Source organism: Pongo abelii, chromosome 8, assembly GCF_028885655.2.
Source record: "Pongo abelii isolate AG06213 chromosome 8, NHGRI_mPonAbe1-v2.0_pri, whole genome shotgun sequence".
Classification (NCBI taxonomy): Eukaryota; Metazoa; Chordata; class Mammalia; order Primates; family Hominidae; genus Pongo; species Pongo abelii.
Genome location: NC_071993.2, coordinates 49,713,089 through 49,735,685, shown reverse-complemented (window position 1 = coordinate 49,735,685; position 22,597 = coordinate 49,713,089). Strand labels below are relative to the sequence as shown.

At 42.2% G+C, this 22,597-nt stretch overlaps 1 protein-coding gene and 1 pseudogene across 1 annotated transcript; one reads left to right on the top strand and one right to left on the bottom strand.

Moving 5' to 3' along the window:
• Positions 1 to 495: 495 nt before the first annotated feature.
• ZNF485 (zinc finger protein 485) lies at positions 496 to 14,145 on the bottom strand. Its single transcript, XM_002820670.5, has 5 exons — positions 14,000 to 14,145; positions 13,472 to 13,549; positions 11,808 to 11,934; positions 11,199 to 11,294; positions 496 to 4,058 (listed from the first exon to the last, which is right to left on the bottom strand). The coding sequence occupies exons 2-5, from the start codon at positions 13,493 to 13,495 to the stop codon at positions 2,980 to 2,982; spliced, it is 1,326 nt and encodes a 441-aa protein (XP_002820716.1). The 5' UTR covers positions 13,496 to 13,549; positions 14,000 to 14,145; the 3' UTR covers positions 496 to 2,979.
• A 135-nt stretch (positions 14,146 to 14,280) lies between these two features.
• LOC100447344 (adenylyl cyclase-associated protein 1-like) lies at positions 14,281 to 15,962 on the top strand (annotated as a pseudogene).
• Positions 15,963 to 22,597: the final 6,635 nt, after the last annotated feature.

Sequence of the window (22,597 nt, the reverse complement as noted above, 5' to 3'; positions counted from 1 at the left end):
CTTGGTTCACTGTAACCTCTGCCTCCCAGGCTCAAACAATCCTCCCACCTCAGCCTCCCCAGCACTACAGGCATGTGCCACAGACCTGGCTAATTTTTTTGTATTTTTTTGTAGAGACAGGGTTTCACCAAGTTGCCCAGACTGGTCTTGAACTCCTGGCCCCAAGCAATCCACCCACCTCAGCCTCCAAAGTGTGGGGATTACAGGTATGAGCCACCACGCCCAGCTGAGATGCTGTTATTTCTGATGCTAGATCACAATAGGCAATAACAGTTTCTCTGCCTGACTCTTCAGAACCCAGGCACCAAGCTGAGGAGGCCTATGCAGCCACATAAAAAGGTCACATGTAGGTGTTCATATGCAACCGCCCTAGCTGAGGTCCCAGCCAACAGCATCAACCACCCAATTTGTGATGGAGCCTTCAGTTGTGTTGTCTGATAGAAACATGTGAACCATACATGTAGGCCGCATATGTAAATTTAAATTTTCTAGTAGTCACATTAAAATTCAATTTTAATACATTGAGTTTAACCTATCTAAAATATAATCAATATAAAAACCATTAAGATAGTTTAGTTTCTTTTTTTATACAAAGTCTTCAAAATCTGATGCACATTTTATACTTACAGTCCTATTTTCAATCAACACACTAGTCTCCATTCAGATTGGCCTCACTTCAACTGCTCAGTAGCCACTTGTGGCTATCATAGTGTGGCCGCTTCAAATGACCCCACTGACCAACTGTTCATTCCAACCTTGAGTTTTCCCAACTGAAACCCCAGACATCATGGAGTTACAAAGCTGTTCCTGCTGTGCCCTTTCTGAATCCTTGACTCACAAAATCTGTGAACATAAATACTGGCAACTAAGTGTGTGATGGTTTATTATACATCTGTAGTAACTGGGATGCTAGCCTATGAGCGTTTCATAACTTATTTAAACATTTCCCTACTTAGATGTTTCTCCCACCTCTTTCCAGGATATTAGTATAACCAATGATGATGAGCAATACAAGCTCTGTAAGTTAGTCAAATTATTTCCTTAAATGTTTGAGGGTGGCATTTCTGGGTCAATGAGAACATACATTTAGATTTACATTCATGTTGCCAAACTGTTATCCAAAGCAGCTTAACCAGTTCTTACCAACAATCATCTATGTGTGTGCAACTGTGCTTCTTTTGATTAAATCTGGCCCTTTTCAATCATGAGTTGAATACTTAGATCCTTTCTTTTCTATTTTATAACATTCCTAAGTTTGCTTTATTGCTTTTACATTTTGAACTATATCCATGATATATTTTTATCATAAAATATTCAGGCAATGCATTGACTATACAAAAGAAGTATTATACCATTATTCTTTACTTTGGATCTTTTTCAACTTAATGTCATAGACAGCTTTCCCTGTCAGCTCATAAAAGTCTAACTCACCAAATGTTAATTAATTAAAGGACTGTCTTTTAATTAAATGTTGAGTGACTACATGGTAGTCCAAAGACTGCATGTATCTTCAACATTCCTCTGATGACAGATATTACAGTGACTCCACCTCTTCATTACTACAATGCTGTAAAGACCATCTTTACTTTTTAATTAGATTTTAAGTAGAAATGTTAGGTCAAAGGGTCAAAGTTGGTAGGCATAATCATTTATATTTCTTTTTCCGACAACTGTACATTCATATCCAAGACCATTTCTCCACTGGAATTTTTATGTATTTTAAGGACTCTCTAAATATTCTAAGTGTTACCTGTAAATATGATGATGGTAATATTTTCTCCAAGTCCAGCCCTTTGTATTTTAATACTACAAAGCCGCTAGTTGCAGAAACTAAAAGCTTTTAGTTTATGTGTTGCATTTGTCTTATTTTTATGACTTCTGAGTTTTCTTATATAGGAAGATAACTATACTAAGTTACAGAAAATACATGAATGATGCTTGATTAAATATTTCATTTTAAAGAACTCAGCCAAAGTCAAAATTTCTCTTCATCATACCAATACAGGTCGAGTATCCCTCGTCTGAAATGCGTGAGACCAGAAGTATTTAGGATTTCAGACTTTTTTGGACCTTGCAATATTTGCATGCACGTAATAAGGAATCTTGGGGATGCATTTTAACTGCAACCCATCACATGAGGTCTGGGGTAGAATTTTGCACCTGCTGGTGCTCAGAAAAATTCTGGATTTTGGAGCACTTCAGATTTCAGATTTTCCAGTTATGGATGCTCAACCTATACTACATCCTCATCAAAGACAACTGCTGTTAGCTGAGTGTCGTGGTATGTGCCTGTAGCCCCAGCTACTCCAGAGACCGAAGTGGGAAGGTTGTTCAACCCCAAGTTCAAAACTACAGTGAGCTATGATCATATGGCACTCCAGCCTGGGTGACAGAGTAAGAGCTAGTTTCTTTAAAAAAAAAAAAAAGTGAGAGATAACTGCTGCTAAGATTGGTCTTTATTTTTCCAGGTCTTTTTGAATGCATATAATATAGATTTCCTGAAACTTGCTTCTTTAACAAGGGTATATTGGGTATATTATCATGGGTATATTTCTACTGTTGTATTTTTTTACTTAGAGGTGGAGTTCTTGCTATGTTGCCCAGGCTGGAGTGCAGTGGCTATTCACACGCACAATCATAGTGCATCACAGACTCAAACTCCTGGGCTTAAGCAATCCTTCTGTCTCAGCCTCCCAAGTAACTGGGACTACAGGCATATGCCACCATGCCTGGCTTTGTACAGTATTTACAGCTCCACCTCATTCTTTTCAATTAGCACACAGTATGCTATAACTACTTCCATACTGACATACATTTAGTTCCTTCAAATATTTCACTATTAGAACCTCACAATGAATATCCTCACAAGTGATACGTTCTCTCAGAAGTACACAGAGTATTTCTGTTAAATGCATAATTTATTTAATGTCTCCTCTATGATGGTCAGAAGGAATAAACTACTCTGCACGATTTGCCACACTAACTACATTCCATGGCTCTTTCTTTATTATGAATTTTCTTATGCTGTTTAAGGGCTGAACTTCGGGGAAAGGCTTTCCCACATTCATTACATTTATAAGGTTTTTCCCCAGTATGGAGTCTCTGATGTTCAACAAGGCCTGAGCTGTGCCGAAAGGCTTTCCCACATTTCTTACAGTGATAGGGTTTTTCTCCGGTATGAATTCTCTGATGTCCAGTAAGGGTTGAGCTCTTTGTAAAGGCCTTCCCACAGTCACGACACTGATACGGTTTATTTCCACTGTGAGTTTTCTGATGACCAGCAAAGGATGAGCTATACCTGAAAGATTTTCCACATTTACTGCAATGATAGGGTTTCTCCCCAGTATGCATTCTTTGGTGACTAATAAGAGTTGAGCTCTTCCTAAAGGCTTTTCCACATTCATTACACTGATATGGCTTCTCACCAGTATGGATTTTCTGATGTTCCAACACAGTTGAATTATCCCTGAAAGCTCTCCCACACTTGTTACATTTAAAAGGCTTCTCTCCACTATGTATTCTTTCGTGACGAGTAAGGGCTGCATTCTGAGCGAAGGCTTTCCCACAGTCATTACATTTGTAGGGTTTCTGGCCAGTATGAATTCTCTGATGACTTAAAAGGATTGAGTTCTTTCTGAAAGTTTTTCCACATTCAATGCATTTGTGGGGTTTCTCCCTAGAATGAATTCTCTGATGGTTGATAAACGTTGAGTGCTTCTTCAGGAACTTCCCACATTCAATACATCTATAAGGCTGTTTGCCTGCATGAACCTTATGGTGATTTAAAAGGGATGAACTGTTCATAAAGGCGATCCCACATTCTTTACATTTATGTGGTTTCTCGCTGGTGTGATTTCTCTGGTGGCTAATAAAGGACGAATTGTATTTGAAGACTTTCCCACATTCCTTGCATTTATAGTTCTTCTCTGTGGAACTTCTGCCCTCCCAGTCCAGGCCTTTTTCCATCATGACAGTTTTCGTTCGCTCTCCCAGAACAGATCCTTCAGAAGTGCTTTGCTTTAGGGCTGACATCTTTGTTTCAAACCAGTAATCCTGGACTGAAAGAGAATTTTTAAAATTCAAATGTTCTTTTTGTTGAAATGCTGAAAGTGAGAGTTGTGCAAGGACTTGAATAATGTTCTATTCTACATAACTAAAGGTTATGAAAAATTATTAATGTGTCCCACTTGTGATTCTTGCTGAGAAAAGACAGCCAGACTAAGGGCAGGAAAAGGAAGTATGATTTTAAAGAAAAGAAAAGAATCTGTACTATAAACATTGCATTTGAAGAATGCAGTGAGCACCTAAGAAGTTTTCAAGTTAGGAAGACAACACAGGAAACAGCTAAAAAAGAAAAAAAGACAATGTGAGAATAAATACAAAATTGAGGAGAAAGCCCAGAGTCACAAAGCAAGCTATAATTACTACTAGGGCAGATTTCTGCAGGTGGTATATTTGAGAACATTACGATGTCACCAAGAACTTGAGAAAAATATTTCTCTGTGAGGATTTAAGAGTGAACCAATATTTAATTGCTCAGTGGAAAAAAGAAAACAGAAAAATATTCAAGGAACAAAAATAGTTCTCAGGCCAATAAGATTTTACTATAAACTAAATTTTTAACATATCTAAAAAACAACATACCTATGCCAGGCGTGGTGGCTCATGCCTGTAATCCCAGCACTTTGAGAGGCCGAGACGGGTGGATTACTTGAGGTCAGGAGTTCGAGCCCAGCCTGGCCAACATGGCAAAACCCTGTCTCTACTAAAAATGCAAAAACTAGCCAGGCATGGTGGCACATGCCTTTAATCCCAGCTACTCGGGAGGCTGAGGCAGGAGAATCGCTTGAACCCAGGAGGCAGAAGTTGCAGTGAGCTGAGATCATGCCACTGCACTCCAGCCTAGGTGACAGAGCAAGACTCTGTCTCAAAAAACAAAAAAAAATTACCAATCAATGGGTGTACTATGTGAATTTTCTCTAGCTTTTTACAAAGTACAGACACAAGACCTAAGACAGACAGAGCAAAATGCTTCAGACAAAAACGTTCTGAAAAACTAATAGAGCCAAACTTGTAGTAAAATTAACAATCACAACCAATTATTTTACTAAATGCACTTTTCTTATAAACATAAGTTGTATCTATCTATACCTAAAGATATATACACATACATATATTTATATGTATTTATACTTAGTAGTCTGGGGAGAAATTCCATACAACAGATATTAGAGCTAAGACTTATTTTTTCAAGGAAATGCAAGTTGAAGGTGAAGCCCAGTCAGAAACAGCCCACATTCTTCCAATGGCCTTTGATGGGATATGTGTTTAATGTATTATGATCAAACTAGAGAAAATTTCAAGATACTGATTGTAAAGCTGGCAATGTGAAGACACATATGGGCACTTGTTCTATGACAAAGGTGGTCTTGCAAGGCAGTGAGGAAGAGGAGGCTCTGCATTAGTACATTTTAGGAGAAAAAAAATATATAAACCCTACCTCATATGATGCACAGAAATCCATTCTAAGAGGATGGTAAATGTAAACATAAAAACCAAATAATAAAGCTTCTAGAAATTAACACAGAAGAATATCTTCATGATCTCGGGAAAAGAAAAAATATTAAAATCACAAAAATAATAAATGTTAATAAATAATTGTTAATATATAATTTAAAATAAACATTTTAAATAAAGCATGACACAAAAAAGCACTGACAAAAAAGAAAGGGATTGATCAACTGGAAGAACTGGGCTGGGCACGGTGGCTCATGCCTGTAATCCCAGCACTTTGGGAGGCTGAGGCAGAAGGATGGCTTGAGGCCAGGAGGTCCAGACCCACCACCTGGGCAACATAGCAGTCTCCATCTCTACAAAAAAAAGCATGTTTTTAATTAGCTGAGCATGGTGGCATGTGTCTGTAGTCCCAGCTACTCAGGAAGCTGAGACAGGATTGCTTGAGCCCAGAAAAAGAAAGAACTGCTATTCATCAAGACCATTAACAGTCAGTAACAACAGAGAGAGGGATGGTACAATACATGTAATCAATAACAGGCTCTTCAAATAGTTACCCAATCAGAGATGCTCTATAGGGACCAATAAATGTTCTAAAAGGTCTTTTTTTTTTTTTTTTTTGATACAGAGTCTCACTCTGTCGCCCAGGCTGAGTGCCGTGGCGCAATCTCAGCTCAGTGCAACCTCCACCTCCCAGGTTCAAACGATTCTCCTGTCTTAGCTCCCCGAGTAGCTGGGGCTACAGGTGCGCACCACCACACCCTGCTTATTTTTTGTATTTTTAGTAGAGTCAGGGCTTCACCATGTTGGCCAGGCTGGTCTCGAACTCCTGACCTCAGGTGATCCACCCACCTCAGCCTCCCAAAGTGCTGGGATTACAGGCGTGAGCCACCGTGCCCAGCCCTAAAATGTCTTTAACCTCATTAGATATAGAGACATGGATATGAAAACCACAATGAGGCACACAGAACATCCACCAGAATGACTAACTTCACAAGACTGACCACAGGAAGTGCTAGCCAGGACATGGAACAAGGAGTGCTCTCACACACTGATGAAGGAGTATAACTGGGTACAAAACTCTGGAAGATTATCTGACATTATATACTAAAGCTGAATACATGCCCAACAGAAATGTAGCCACATAGGAACCAAAAAATAAAGTATAAGAATGTTTACAGCACTTGTAATAGCCAAAAGCTGGAAAATGCCATATATGCATCTGAATATAAGAGAGAAACTGCAGTAGAGTCACACAATGAGTCATTCTAGAACAGTGATTTTCCAAGCATGGGCTCCAGCCCCGCAGCACCAGCATCAGCATGCCTGAGAACCTGCTGAATAAAGAACTCTGCAGGGGGCCCCGCAACTGTACTGCAGCATGCATTCTGAGACACGCTACAATTTTCAGAAGCATTGATCCACAGCAAAGAAATAACTAAAAATGAATTTGAAAAAATGTTATGCATAAGCCAGACCAAAAATTATATGTACTATATGATACCATTCATATAAAGTTAAAAACAGGCAAAAATAAACTATAGTGTTAGTTCAAGGGGAGGAGAATGGATAATAATTGGGAGGAATTATGATGTGATTTACTCGGGTATTGCCAAAGTTCTATTTTTTAACCTAAGTTTTGGTTACATGGGTATAGAGTTTTAAAATACTAATTTAGGCTGTATACATATTTTATCAGCTTTTCTATATATGTGTTAATTTTTTTTAAGGCTTTAAGAAAAGGAGAGTCTAGCTTATCAATCTGTTAGTACTTCAATCACAGAAATCAAAACACAAATTGCAAAATATCTAAAAAATGATAATGAAAGCTCTACATACTGTAACCTACTGAATATAACTAAAACATTACATAGACAAAGTTTAAGGCTTTAAATATTTATATTACATCAGTAAGAAAAAAGAAAAATCAATGAATGAATAACTAAAATGTTTAGGAGAAAGTAAATAAACCCAAAGGAAAGGAAAAGGGAAAAGGAACTTAAGATTCAAAACACAGAAAACAGTAACACTAATAAATACATCCAAATGCTCTTCTTCAAAAAAATAAAACAGAGCTAATAGAGGGGAAATAGGAAAATATAGGAAATAGGAAAAAGACAAAGTAAGAAATCAGGGAAAAGTAACCAAAGATGCGGAGAATATTACTAAAAGAGTTATAAAAAGCTACTTTGTTCAACACAAGTAACTTATGACCTTAAATTACTGGATGCTTTTTAGGAAATTATAAATTACTAAAACTGTTTCCTAGAGAGAGAAAATCTATTTGGACAAGTCACTATTGACAACACTGTCAAAAAAAGTACCCCCAATTCCTCCCCTCTGCTCCCCGTCACAATAAATAAGTAAAAACGGGACAAAGGACCCAAACCTTTAGGGAACAGCTATCATGTGAGTTAAACTAGACTAAAGGATAAAAATATGAAAGACCAAAAAAAGTTTTATGAAAGTATTACAAAATTAAAATCAAAGCCCAATGAAAATGGGCAGATGAAAAAGAAAATGTAAATACATTTAAGTATCAGTGCAAAAATTTAAATAAAAGATTAGCAAACAGAATCATCCACTGTCATATTCAGAGAATGATATAATGTGTCATGGCCAAGATAATTGAGAAAAAATCTACCACAGAAACAGATCAAAATGGAAAAGACAGATATTTCCATATATCTTGAAAAGGCATTTAATAAAATTCAGCAATCATGCTTGATTTAAAAAACTAAAATTTCTTAACAAAACATGTGAATGAAATACTTCCTTTAAATAACAATGTATGTGTATCCCAACTCAACAGCCAGCTCAAATGAGAAGGCCAGACACAATGCAAAGATGCAAAGACAAGCATATCCATCATTACCTTTGTTAATATAAAGTTGATATAAAACAAACTTTTTAAAAAAAAAATCTGTGATATATATGATATACAATTAATTTCCTGAATGTATAAAAAACCCTTCACACTGACAATAAAAAGACCAACAATCTAACAGTAAAACGGGCAAAGGACTGAACAGGCAGTTCTCAGGAAAGATAAATACAAGGGTTGCTGAAAATGTTGAAACATGCTAAATCACACTCCTGATAAGAGAAAGGCAAATTAAAATTACAATAAAATACTTTCACCTCTCAGATTGGCAAGGATCAAAGCATATAAGACACTGCTGACAAGCTATAAGAGTGGCACTCATATGTTGTCATTAGGAGTATAAACATGTATTATCTTTATGAATAGTAGAAATACCCACCAAATTTGGTGGATTTAAAAATTTTAACCTTTAACAATTCTTATAGGAATTTATTCTATAGATTTACTTGTACATAAGAGAATTGATGTGTATGAGGATAATCACTGCAACATTGTTCAGAGTCATTATGTCCACTAAAGATAACTGATTACATAAATTATACGACATCCATAAAGTGGAACACTATGCAGGCATCAAAAAGAAAAATAAGCTGGCATGGTGATGCACGCCTAGATCACTGTTCAGTTCTGCCATTCAGGCAGCTCTTCTCAACCATGAATTCAAAAGATATTTTTGCTAGAACATGTTTTGACACTGAGCTGAATAACTTCTGTGGATACACCATTCACAAACTTGAGTGAGCTCCCTTTGAAAATTATGTCTTTAGCTTTGTACCTTTTCCTAGGATTGATGAAATTAAATTCCACAGATTACAGTCTTATAAACTGAGGCAAGAGGATTGCTTGAGGCCACGAGTTCCAGACCAGCCTGGGCAAAATAGCGAGATCTCATCTCTACAAAAAAAATTTTAAGAATAAATAAATAAATAAAATTAAAAATAAAAAAAATTAGCCAGGTATGGTAGCATGCTCCTGTGGTCCCAGCTACTCAGGAGGCCGAGGCAGGAGGATCGCTTGAGCCAGGAAGTCAAGGTTGCAGTGAGCCATAATCACGCCACTGTACTTCAGCCTAGGAAACAGTGAGACTCTGTCTCCAAAAGAAAGAGAGAAAGAGAGAGAGAAGAGAGAGAGAGAAGCTCTAAACAATATAGTTATGTCAAATGACTTCTAAGACATAAATGCCAAAGTAACAGGCAAAAGAGCATGCTACCATGTGCTTAAATAATTCATGGATACTCTCACAAAGTATACATCACATCTGCAAATCTCCACAAGAAACTGACACAGGGATGCCTCTGGGGAAGGGAACTGAGTGATGAGAAAGGTATGTGAAGGAGACTGCATATCATTTGAACCATCTGAATGTGGTACCCATAAGCATGTCTAACAACTAATAGAAAGGGAAATATACACACACACAAAAAAACATAAAATACTGACTGGTTGTGAAGTCTTTGTAGAAAGATTTACTAGTCCTCTAAGCAGATGAAAGAAATATTAGGGGAAACATTGCTTGTTTTCATTACATCCAAGTTTTAAACATTTTATTTCAAATAACAACCAAAATTAAAACAGAAAGAACAAAGAATAAAGAAGGCCGACTGACTTTTGTTACTATATAAAGAACCTACACAAGAATTTAGGGGGGAAATGTTAAACATAGTAAGAATAAAAGGAATTACTTCAAAAGCATCCCACCCACAACCAGCAAAGACCTAGGTTAAGCAAGACTATGTATTACTGGTATTTTACATGAAATACAGTTATAAACATTCTCCTGAAGATGACAGAGGCAAAATGACAATTAGAGTTTTAGAAGAAAAAATACTGGCAGGATAAATATTTTAGGTGAGAGAAATATTCAGGCTTAGAGATTTAGAAATGAACTATGGCACACAGAAAGTGACATACAGAAACATATACAAAGTATACACAGAAAAAAATGAGAGCCAAGAGCAAAGGACAGTAGAAAAGAGAAATAAAAGAAGATCCCTAAGAAAAGGAAAGAAAATGCTTCCCCAACAATATGTTTGCCAAAAATCGCAATTACCTGAGAGCTAAAAAACCATGCTTATGTTTGGAATCTGCAACTACCACCAGGAAGTGGTATATAGTGAGTAAGCAAGCTTCCATGAGAGAGTGGGTAACGAATGGAAAATGAACATGGGCCAGGCGTGGTGGCCCACACCTGTAATCCCAGCACTTTGAGAGGCCAAGGTGGAAGGACCACTTGAGGCCAGGAGTTCGAGACTAGCCGTGACTAATATAGTGAGACTCCATCTCTACATAAAATAAAAATTTAAAAATTAGCCAAGCATTGTGGTGGACGCCTGTAGTCCCAGCTACTCCTACTCAGGGGCCTGAGGCAGGAGGATGGCTTGAGTCCAGAGTTTGAGGTTGCAGTGAGCTACGACTACACTCCAGCCTGGGCGACAGGGCGAGACTCTGTCTCAAAAAATATAAAAGAAAGAAAGAAAATGGACCAGAAGTAGAAAGAAACAAAGGTAGCCTGGTGACTGCCTGGAAAGAGAGAGAGAAAAATCACATAAAGAGCTTGAGGATTTCAGAAGGCTGGGAGATGGCACAGATGGGCCTGAGGCCCTCAGGAAGGCAGCAGCCCTCCCAAGTGCAGAAAGACTGGGGAGAAAAGCGGCCAGCCACTTGACAGGAGGATGACATCAAAAGAGGAAACCAGTGCCTTTCTGCACCAAGAGGGCACTCAAAGATGAGCTTTCCACTCAGGAGCACCCGTACTATTCCATGTGCTCAGCTGCTGCTGGGATGTTCCCCACCCACTCACCTGTATGTGTGCCTGATGGAGCCTCTCGCACCTCAGTCCAGGGCTCTGCCCCTTGCTCCAACTGAGTAATTAGTTTTGGTTTGGAAGAGAGAAGCCCTGTTCATAAAGAAAAAGGATCTTAGAGGAAGAAAAAAAAATGAATGAAAAGGAATGTGATGGCGGTTACAAGCACAAGCAGTCACCCCAGACCTCAGTGTCAACTTGAGCATCTGCAAGGAGCATGGACAGGTCAGAGAGGCCTAGACGGTGGCACCCAGGATGTCCAACTCATGGAGTAAAGCAAATGGAGGGGGCAAAGTCAACTAGAAAACCAGGTCCTCCTGGAGAACGAGAAACTCCTATTTTGGGAGGCAAATGAATCATGACACAGAAACGTTCCAGAACTGGGCTAGTTGGCACCACAAAGCTACCCATCTTAACTCTGTATGGCTCTGACCTTTCTTGAGGGGTGTAAGGGGCATAAACTCCAGCCTCTAAGCCCATACTTAAGAAAAACAAAACAAAAAGCACATCATTTAAGATATTTTCAATACCCCAAGCCATTCACCCTGTGAAAACACAAAGTTGCCCAGCAGACCAATCCTGAGTCAAGGAGAAAGCCATCCTCACCCACAGACACCAGATTCCCATAGTTCTCCAGCATCACATCCCTGTACAGGGCCCGCTGAGCAGCATCCAGGTGTCTCCACTCAATCCGGGTAAAGGCCACGGCCACATCCCCAAATGTCAGCGGTCCCTGCAAAACCAAACCCAATTCTGCTCATCCGGGAACCCCTGAGGGAGGCATCCCAAGAGAAGGAAGCAAGGTGGTCAAAGCCAGCTTCTGACAGTTCCAACAGTGCTCATGGAAACCAACAAGTAAAAGCTGAGGGCTGAGGGGATGTGCGACTCCTCCCTTGAGCGGGTTCTTCCTGCATGCTTGTCCTGCTCCCTCCTCCAGGCCTAGCCTCTGCTCACCCCACCTTTCATGTCACCTCATCAAAAAGGTCTTCTCTTTCTCCACCCTATCCTCTGCCACTCAGTCTCGAAACCCACTTCACTTTTCTTCACAGGATTTCTCACCAGCTGGCAGGAGAGGTTTGCACTGACTGTCAGCATCCTCTCTAATGTGAGCTCCAGGGGGACAGTGTGGGTCACTGCTGCCTCCCAGCCAAAAACACTGCCTGACACAGAAGTGTTCAGGCTTTATTCAATCAACAAGTGAATAGAAACTTTGAGAAGACATGGAAAGTGATTAGCTTTATCCGAGAATTTACAGGGAGTATGATCTGACTCTGGGGCAGAATATTTTTAAAAAAGAAAAAAAAAGTGCTTTTCATAACAGTAACAACTTACTATGTACCAGCCACGGTGCTAAACCCTGAGATACATATCATCTCTCTAAATTTCTGCCGTAACTATATAAAGTAAAATCTATTTTGTAGCTAAAGACACAAAGGTTCAGAGAGCTGGAAGAACTTGCTCAAGGTCCCAGGGCTGATTGAAGGTACAGTATAAAAGGAAGCTATAAAAAGTGGTAATGAAACTAGAACAAATTGGAATGGCTATGAAATATTAAAAGAAAAAATGAGTAAGCCTTAAAAAAATGAAAAATGTGTTTCAAATGAAATTACTTGTTAGAGCAGTAGAAATATAGGTGATCTTTAATTTTTTTAATTTTATTTGTATAATAGATACTCAAATGTTTATCACTTCCTTTCAAAATATCAACTATTTAATCAGCTTCTCAAAATCCTTCAAAACCTAGTTTTCTCCAGGATAAAAGCAAACTCCAGTCTGGGATTCTAGACCATGAATGTTTCCAACTTTCTCAGACCAGTTTGTTCATGGTCCCGCCATAATGACTTCATTCAGGCAGCGCTTTCCCCTAGTATCCTCTGCAATTATGCAAATCTCATTTATTCTTCAGGAAGAACTAAGGCGCCCACTACTCCACTCCTCCCACCCTACCACACACTAAAGGTCAAGAGAGCGCTGCTATCACCCTATGTCTTTATGGCCTACGTCTTTATATGCTAACGTGTATTTTTTTCATCGTCTGCCAGTCTGCAAAGCACTTTTCTGTTTCTAGCACTCTAGAAAACATGGGTAGCAATAATCCACTTGGTGAATGACTACGTAATGGGTAGAGACGACGGAAATCGCGGGACCCATCCAGGATCGGTTCGGGTAGCTTGGTCCACACACAGGGCAGGGCATTGTCCGGGCAAGAGGCATAAACCCCACCTCGCTGAAACACGTGGTTTCTCAAGAAATGGAAAAATCAAACTTGCCTGGATCTGGGCTCTTGGGGCCATCTGTCTCCTGAACTGTTCTCCCAGGCAAGGGCAGAGAATCCTGCGTAAGTCAATCTGGGAAAGAAGAGAGGAAATTGAGGAAGTCCCTCCGTGCCCTAGCCTAGCTAGAATCTGCCCTCTGGACCAGGCCCCCGCCCACCCGTTCCCTCCACAGGTGGGCAGACAGGTCCAGGTGGGTACGCTCGGGAAGAAAGGAAAGGGAACGGCTGCTGGGATCCGGCCTGGACTGCAGCCAGCTCCACGCCAAACACTTTTGGCAGCACCGGGGGACGGCCTTGTCAGTGGCCCAATCTGTCGGCTGGGGCGCAAGGCTGGAGCGCTCTGTGATGCACCAGCCTCGGGCGGTCGCTCCACACGGCGCAGCCACTGCGGGTGGGCACTGCCCACCGCCGCCTTCCCCTCCCACCCCGGCTCGCCCCTCGACCCGCCCCTGGGAAAGGCGGGGAGCACCCGCCAGGGGCCCGAGGCTTCAGGGACCCAGCCTGACCGCGGCCGCTCACGAACCGAACCGAGCCGGCAGGGCTGCGGAGCTGCACGCCCAGAGAGACAGCGACCACACCACGCTGTTCCGACAGTAACCACCAGCCAGGGTCTAGTGCAGCGCTCCCACCACGCGGAGACAGGCTGGACCGGAAGCGGAAGTGGCTGAGGCCGCGGAGGCCTGTGGGAAACGTAGTCTGGGCCGCTTGGGGGTCTTAGGGGCTCCATCCGCAGAGCAGGTTGGCATCACCTGGGAATCTTTGAAAAGTGAAGGTGCGGGAAGTGGAGAGCGGCTGATCGCAGTCGGGAGGTGGTACATTATGACTGGCATGCAAAATCTGGTAGAAAAATTGGACAGGGCAGTGGGCCGCCTGGAGGCAGTATCCCATACCTCTGACGTGCACCCTGGATATGGAGATAGTCCTTCAAAAGCAGGAGCAGCTCCATATGCGCAGGCATTTGACTCGCTGCTTGCCTGCCCTGTGGCAGAGTACTTGAAGATCAGTAAAGAGATTGGGGGAGACGTGCAGAAAGGTGGAGATGGTCCACACATGTTTGAAGTTGGAGTGAGCTCTCTTGGTTACAGCTTCTCAGTGTCAACAGCCGGCAGGTAATAAGCTTTCCGATTTGTTGGCACCTATCTCAGAGCAGATCAAAGAAGTGATAACCTTTTGGGAGAAGAACCGAGGCAGCAAGTTGTTTAATCAGCTGTCAGCTGTCAGTGAAAGTATCCAGGCCCTAGGCTGGGTGGCCATGGCTCCCAATCCTGGCCCTTATGTGAAAGAAATTAATCATGCTGCTGTGTTTTATACAAACTGAGTCCTTAAAGAGTACAAAGATGTGGATAAGAAGTATGTAGACTGAGTCAAAGCTTATTTAAGTATATGCACAGAGCTGCAGGCTTACATTAAGGAGTTCCATACCACCGGACTGCCTGGAGCAAAACGCGGCCTGTGACAAAAGAACTGAGTGGACTGCCATCTGGACCCTCTGCTGGATCAGCTACTCCTCCCCCACCACCAGGCCCCCCTTCTCCACGAGTCTCTGTCAGTTCAGGCTCAGATGAGTCCGCTTCCCTCTCAGCACTGTTTGCGCAGATTAATCAGGGGGAGAGCATCACACATTCCCTGAAACGTGTTATCTGATGACATGAAGACTCACAAGAACCCTACCCTGAAGACTCAGAGTGGTCCAGTATGCAGTGGCCCCAAGCCATTCTCTGCACCTAAACCCCAAACCAGCCACAAAGAAGGAGCCAGCTGTACTTGAACTGGAAGGCAAGAAGTGGAGAGTGGAAAATCAGGAAAATGTTTCCAACCTGGTGATTGATGACACAGAGCTGAAAGAGGTGGCTTACATATACAAGTGTGTCAACACGATGTTGCAAATCAAGGGCAAAATTAACTCCATTACAGTAGATAATTGTAAGAAACTTGGTCTGGTATTCGATGATATGGTGGGCATTGTGGAGATAATCAACAGTAGGGATGTCAAAGTTCAGGTAATGAGTAAAGTGCCAACCATTTCCATCAACAAAACAGATGGCTGCCATGCTTACCTGAGCAAGAATTCCCTGGATTGTGAAATAGTCAGTGCCAAATCTTCTGAGATGAACGTCCTCATTCCTACAGAAGGCGGTGACTTTAATGAATTCCCAGTTCCTGAGCAGTTCAAGACCCTCTGGAATGGGCAGAAGTTGGTCACCACAGTGACAGAAATTGCTGGATAAGCGAAGTGCCACTGGGTTCTTTGCCCTCCCTTCACACCATGGGATAAATCTGTATCAAGACGGTTCTTTTCTAGATTTCCTCTACCTTTCTGCTCTTAAAACTGCTTCTCTGCTCTGAAAAGCACAGCTACCTGCCTTCACTGAAATATACCTCAGATTTACGGTGGGATAGCAGGTCAGTTGATCTTCTGCAGGAAGGTGCAGCTTTTCCATATCAGCTCAATCATGCCACCAGTCCATTCTTAAGGAACTGCCGACCAGGACTAATGATGCATTTTAGCTTTGAGCTTTTGGGGGTTATTCTACCAACAAACAGTCCATTGGGAAGAAAACAGTCCCAGGAATTAACAGATCAGAAGGTTCACACTGGTTAATCTTTTTCTGACAATAAGCATGAAGGTAGCAGAAGCTGGTGTGTTTCCAGATGGTTCTTCTAACCAAACTAATTTTTCACTATTGACAAGTGAGGCAAGGATTGCACTGGACCAGAGGCTGAGGCTTGGCCATCTAGCATTCCACGCAAAATTGTTTCCTATAAGCATTCCTTTTATTCACTATTCTATCCTGGGTCTGCCTCAACCATGAGATAGGAGAGTCTCCGGTACTAGCTGCTGCAGCAGTGCCCTTCATCCAGGGCAGTTAAAGGAGTATTCGACCCTTTCTTTCTCTGGGATCCCTGCCCAGCACCTTCCTACAGAGATGAAAAAAAAAAAGGAAAACAACACTCCATTCCAAGGAGTGTGGGACTCCTGAATCCTCCTTCCCTGCTAGGTGCCTGTCACTTGTCTTCACTGCCTCCTTTTCCCTGTTACGCTCACCAGCTTATGGCTTCTGTCCAAGCACCTGAACAGGGGACCAAAACCTCCACTGCAAGCTGCTTTTAGGTCTTGATTTATGTAAGAATCTTGCACAGCACTGCTAATGTAAATTTCAGTTTTTTCCCTCCAGGACAAACACTTACCAAAATATGCAACTTTTTTGGTGGGAAGAGAGATTGTCCTGTGATTTCTACCCATTTCCTGAGGCCTGTGGAAATACATCTTTATGTACTTAAAGTTATACAGAAAATAGAATAAAATAAATACAAAAAAAAAAAAAAGCAAAGTGAAGGTGCCTGGGTCCCAGCTTCAGAGATTCTGAATTAATTGCCCTAAGTGTGGTCCTGGCATTGGGATTTTTTAAAGCCCCCAGGTGGTTCTAATGTACTGCTTAGGTTGACATCTGCCACCAGAAACTGATAAGGAAAGTATGAGAGACATATTTTATGTGACTTTGGATAGCTATTTGTTTCCAAATAATCCTGTTTTTATTACATACAAATAAAAAGCATGTTAGAAAATTACATCACCTAGAACACTACAAACATTATTTCCTCACCATTTGCTGACATAGAAAATAAAAGTAGGTTGAATCAGTTTTAACAAATGTATTATTTTCTAGGAAAAGTATATGTTTCTATTTATTAACTCCAGGAATTGGAAAGCTAAGGGAGGAAAATGTATCTCTCTCATTCAATTAGGGCCTTTTTAAGAAAATTTCTCAGGATGGTGCGTTCATTTACCAATTTACCAATGATTGACCAAAGACCCACTGTGTGCTACTCGCAGTGGGATCCTAAGGATAGAACACCTGACAAGCGTCCCTCCTAGACTAAAGTGGAGTCAGGCTCCTTTGCATCCTCCTTTCAACTACGCCTTGTCTCGGCCTGGTGAGCCGAGTTTTAGACAAGAATCCTACAAAGCCACTTTATCAAGAATCACGGCCAGGCACGGTGGTTCAGGCCTGTAATCCTAGGACTTTGGGAGGCTGAGGTGGGCGGATTGCCTGAGCTCAGGAGTTCGAGACCTGCCTGGGCAACACAGTGAAACCCCGTCTCTACTAAAATACAAAAGAAATTAGCTAGGCATGACAGTGTGCGCCTGTAGTTCCAGCTACTTGGGAGGCTGAGGCAGGAGAATTGCTTGAACCTGGGAAGCGGAGGTTGCAGTGAGCTGAGATCGCGCCACTGCACTCCATCCTAGGTGACAGAGCGAGACTCTACAAAAAATAAAAGAATCCCACTTTTTCCATCACACTTTTTCTATCCCACTTTTTCCAGCAAGGGACCTAAGAACCAGTCTTTCCTTACTTTGGGGGCTGGATCCAGAATCTGCATTTATTTATATATGGCTAACATTTGCTGAGTCCAGAGGATAGGCAGAGCCTTTTACATACATCATTGCACTGAGCCCTCACCACCAAAGAAGGTACAATTATTATTCTCATTTTGCAGATGAGGAAATTGGCTCAGAGAACGTAACTTGTCTTTGGTCCCTCACCTAGTAAGTAGCAGAGCTGGGTACCAACAGTCATTGTTGGATCCCAAAGCAAAGTTGCCCCCATTGGCTTTCCATTATTCCTCGACTGTCTGAACTCCTTGCCTAACCTGCAGGGCCGTCCACCCTTTCCTGCCTGCTTTGCCATCCTCACCTCTCCCTCGGCCAACCCTGCTCATGTGGCTCTGCCCCAGCGGCTTCCTTAGCCCCTTGCTCACCAAGCTTCACACCACCTAGGGAGCTGGACCCATGCAGGAGCTGCCCTGGGCTCTTCCTTCTGCTTGCCTAACTTGGGTCCCCACTCTTGTCCTGGCCAACTCCTCTCCATCCTTCCTATCTGAACTAAAATATCAATTTCACTTCTGTGGCCCAAGACTAAGAGACATCCTCTCTTAGTACACTCCACTATAAGTGCTCCTGTGTGGGGCTTGAACAAAGTGTCAATTGCCAGTGGGCAGATGTAGGCAGAGCCTGCAGGAGTTATGTCAATCATTTGAAAAGAACATTATTTACTGATAATAGAGATTAAGGACTCAAAATGGGGTGTTGGGAGCAACCGCCCCAAAATCTGGCCATAAACTGGTCCCAAAACTGGCCATAAACAAAATCTCTGCAGCACTGTAACATGTTCATAATGGCCCTAATGCCCACACTGGAAGGTTGTGGGTTTACCGGAATGAGGACAAGGAACACCTGGCCCGCCCAGGGCGGAAAACAGCTTAAAGGCATTCTTAAGCCACAAACAATAGCATGAGCGACCTGTGCCTTAGGACATGCTCCTGCTGCAGTTAACTAGGGCAACCTGTTCCTTTAATTCGGCCCATCCCTTCGTTTCCCATAAGGGATACTTTTAGTTAATTTAACATCTATAGAAACAATGCTAATGACTGGTTTGCTGCTAATAAATACATGGGTAAATCTCTGTTCGGGGCTCTCAGCTCTGAAGGCTGTGAGACCCCTGATTTCCCACTTCACACCTCTATATTTCTGTGTGTGTGTCTTTAATTCCTCTAGTACCACTGGGTTAGGGTCTCCCCAACCGAGCTGGTCTCGGCAATGAGGAGTTCATGGTTTCAATCACTACCATCTAAAACTTACAAAGAGACAGGCTCTGTGCTAAATGCTTAACTTCCTCACTTCTTTAGCCAGTTGGCAATGTGAAGGAGATGGTGTAATCTGTCCCCATTTTTCAGATGAACTCAAGGCCAAGTGGAGATGTGGTGCTCCAGCCAGTGGGCGACACCAAGGCTGGCAAGAGGCTGGGCCAGGATGAAGTTTGGACCTTTCCCTGCAGGCAATGGGAAGCCTTGGAAGGTTTTACACAGGATAAGATAGGAACAGGCCTTTTTCTCAAAAGATCACCCTGGGGGGCCTGGGGTAGTGAGAACTTTAAGGGAAGGGACTCACAGCCAGAAAGGTAAGGAGCACATTGTGAGCACATCCAGTGACCCAGTGAGTGCCCTTCCATGGGCTCATCCTAAAGAGATAATCAGCCAAGTGTCCAAAGGTGTGTGTGTGTGTGAGAAGACTGATTAACAAGGAGTATAGTTGTGCGCCTTCACCCCCAGCTAATTTTTTTATTTTTTTGAGACAGAGTCTCACTCCATCACCCAGGCTGGAGTGCAGTGACCAAGCCAAGGATTCGCCATCAGACTGTACCTGTCTTACCTGTACAAACTAGATAAATTCCTCTCTTCTCTAGGTCTCAAAATATATTGAGGTTCCTGTGCCTGTCAGAAACTGATATCCTTTTTTTTTTTTTTAAATCGGAGTCTCGCTCTGTCACCCAGGCTGGAGTGCAGTGGTGCAATCTCAGCTCACTGCAACCTCCGCCTCCCGGGTTCAAGCAATTCTATGACTCAGCCTCCAGAGTAGCTGGGATTACATGTTCCCACCACCACGCTTGGCTAATATTTTGTATTTTTAGTAGAGACAGGGTTTCACCATCTTGGCCAGGCTGGTCTTGAGCTGCTGACCTTGTGATCCACCTGCCTCAGCCTCCGAAAGTGCTGGGATTACAAGCATGAGCCACCATATGCAGCCAGACACTGATATTCTTTTCTTACCACAAGGTCAGGAACTTTGTAAGGGAACTGTGTAGACAAGGTACCAGGCCAGTCATTCCCCATGTCTATTGTCTTTATAAGTCAACTTCAGTTATTTAAAGCAGTCTGGTCATATCAGAAAATATGTCATTCCAGTCAAATGGTGGTTTAAAAAAGAAAACAGTGTCTCCACTTGTGTCCTGTTTTAAAAAAATGGATTCTTACTGAGCTTATGCAAATTACTATATTGCCAAAATATAAGAATACAAACAAATAGTTTCTGAATTCTGGAGAAATCAGATAGAGAGAAAGGTAAATGTCTCAATTTGCTCCCAAAAGTATATTTTAGGCTGGGTGCAGTGACTCATGCCTGTAATCCCAGCACTTTGGGAAGCCAAGGAGGGTGGATCACTTGAGGTCAGGAGTTCGAGACCAGCCTGGCCAACATGGTGAAACCCCTCTGCTAAAACTACCAAATTAGCTGGGCGTGGCGGCAGTCACCTGTAATGCCAGCTACTTGGGAGGCTGAGGCATGAGAATCACTTGAACCTGGGAGGCAGAGGTTGCAGTGAGCCAAGATCACACCATTGTACTCCAGCCTGGGCAACAAGAGCAAAACTCTGTTTCAAAAAAAAAACAGAATATTTTACCCAATTTCTGTGACTTACAAGTAGCTCAAAAGAAATAAAGTTTTCTTGATTCCACAAAACAAAACATGAAAAGAATCAGCAATGTTTCAAACAAATAGACATAAAAATCATTTCACTCCTCCATCAGTTCAGTCCCATGTAATTAATTCTTGTTCTGCTTGATGTTGAGTTAGTGATATGGTTTGAATCTGTGTCCCAAATCGCATATCAAGTTGTAATCCCAATGTTGGAGGTGGGGCCTGGTGGGAGGTGATTGGGTTGTGGGGACAGATTTCCCCTTTGGTGCTATTCTCATCAGAGTGAGTGAGTTCTCATGAGATCTGGTTGTTTAAAAGTGTGTGGCACCTCCTCTCTCTCTCTTCCTCCTGCTCTGGCCATGTAAGATGTGCCTGCTTCCCCTCTGCCATGATTGAAAGTTTCTTGAGGCCTCCCCAGCCATGCTTCCTGTACAGCCTGCAGAACCCTTGAGCCAATTAAACCTCTTTTCTTTATAAATTACACTTTCTTGCAGGTATTCTTTATAGCAGTGCAAGAATGGACTAACACAATTAGTGATCTTCACGAACGCACCAGTTTTTTTATTAGTGTTCTGTAAGTTTTTACATAGTCTAATGATATGATCTACAAAGCTATCAGAAACCTCTATTCAAGAGTATAATTCCTGGTCCTTTCCATGAATATCCTTGAAGACATAACACACTAGGATTTGCACAGAGCTAAAAGCTCTATGCAGAAAAGCATCAGATTAAAGCAATTCACTACATGTACCAAGATATATCAACTTTTTAGAAATCTCATACAATTTTGAAATAATATTCTTAACATATTTATGGTGTTGGTCTCTTTGCAGGCTTTCACAGGCTGAGCCTCTGTGCAGCCATAATGCTGCATGGAAGCCACATCATCATTTGCACGGCCCCTCCAGCCAGCCGGGCACCTGAGATGAGAACTGCACCCAACCCAGCACCACAGCTCAGCCCCCAGCAGCAGCCCCACCCTCTGCAACTGGCTTTCTTGCTGCTGCACCTTGGTAGCTAGCTCTGATGTCCCAAATGGCAACCACTGCAGCTGGCATTGCTGCGGGCTCTACTGTTGGGCACACACTGGGGGCTTTAGTGGAAGAAATAATGCTGAGCCTCCAAGGCCTGGCCTCACTCACCAAGAACCTCAGGGAACCAAGCCAGCACAGCAGCAGCAGCCTTGCTTCTGAGATGAAACGGTTTTTGGAGCGTGCCCAGAACCAGGATGACATAAAGCTCTGTGAGGTTTCAATGAGTGCTGAAACAGTGCAGATTTGCAAATGGAATAGCCTAATCAAGAAGTCCAAACTGAAGAAATGAAAATGGCTCTCATGACCAAGTTAATTTAGCATAAAATACAATAGACAGTAAAGGTATAAAGTATAAAACCATCAGTTAAAATTCTCCTCTGTCATTCATATCTTTTTTTTTTTAAGTATCTATTGATCATTCTTGGGTGTTTCTCGGAGAGAAGGATGTGGCAGGGTCATAGGATAATAGTGGAGAGAAGGTCAGCAGATAAACACATGAACAAAGGTCTCTGGTTTTCCTAAGCAGAGGTCCCTGCAGCCTTCCGTAGTGTTTGTGTCCCTGGGTACTTGAGATTAGGGAGTGGTGATGACTCTTAATGAGCATGCTGCCTTCAAGCATCTATTTAACAAAGCACATCTTGCACGGCCCTTAATCCATTTAACCCTGAGTTGACACAGCACATGTTTCAGAGAGCATGGGGCTGGGGGCAAGGCCATAGATCAACAGCATCCCAAGGCAGAAGAATTTCTCCTAGTACAGAACAAAATGGAGTCTCCTATGCCTACTTCTTTCTACACAGACAGTAACAATCTGATCTCTTTTTCTTTTCCC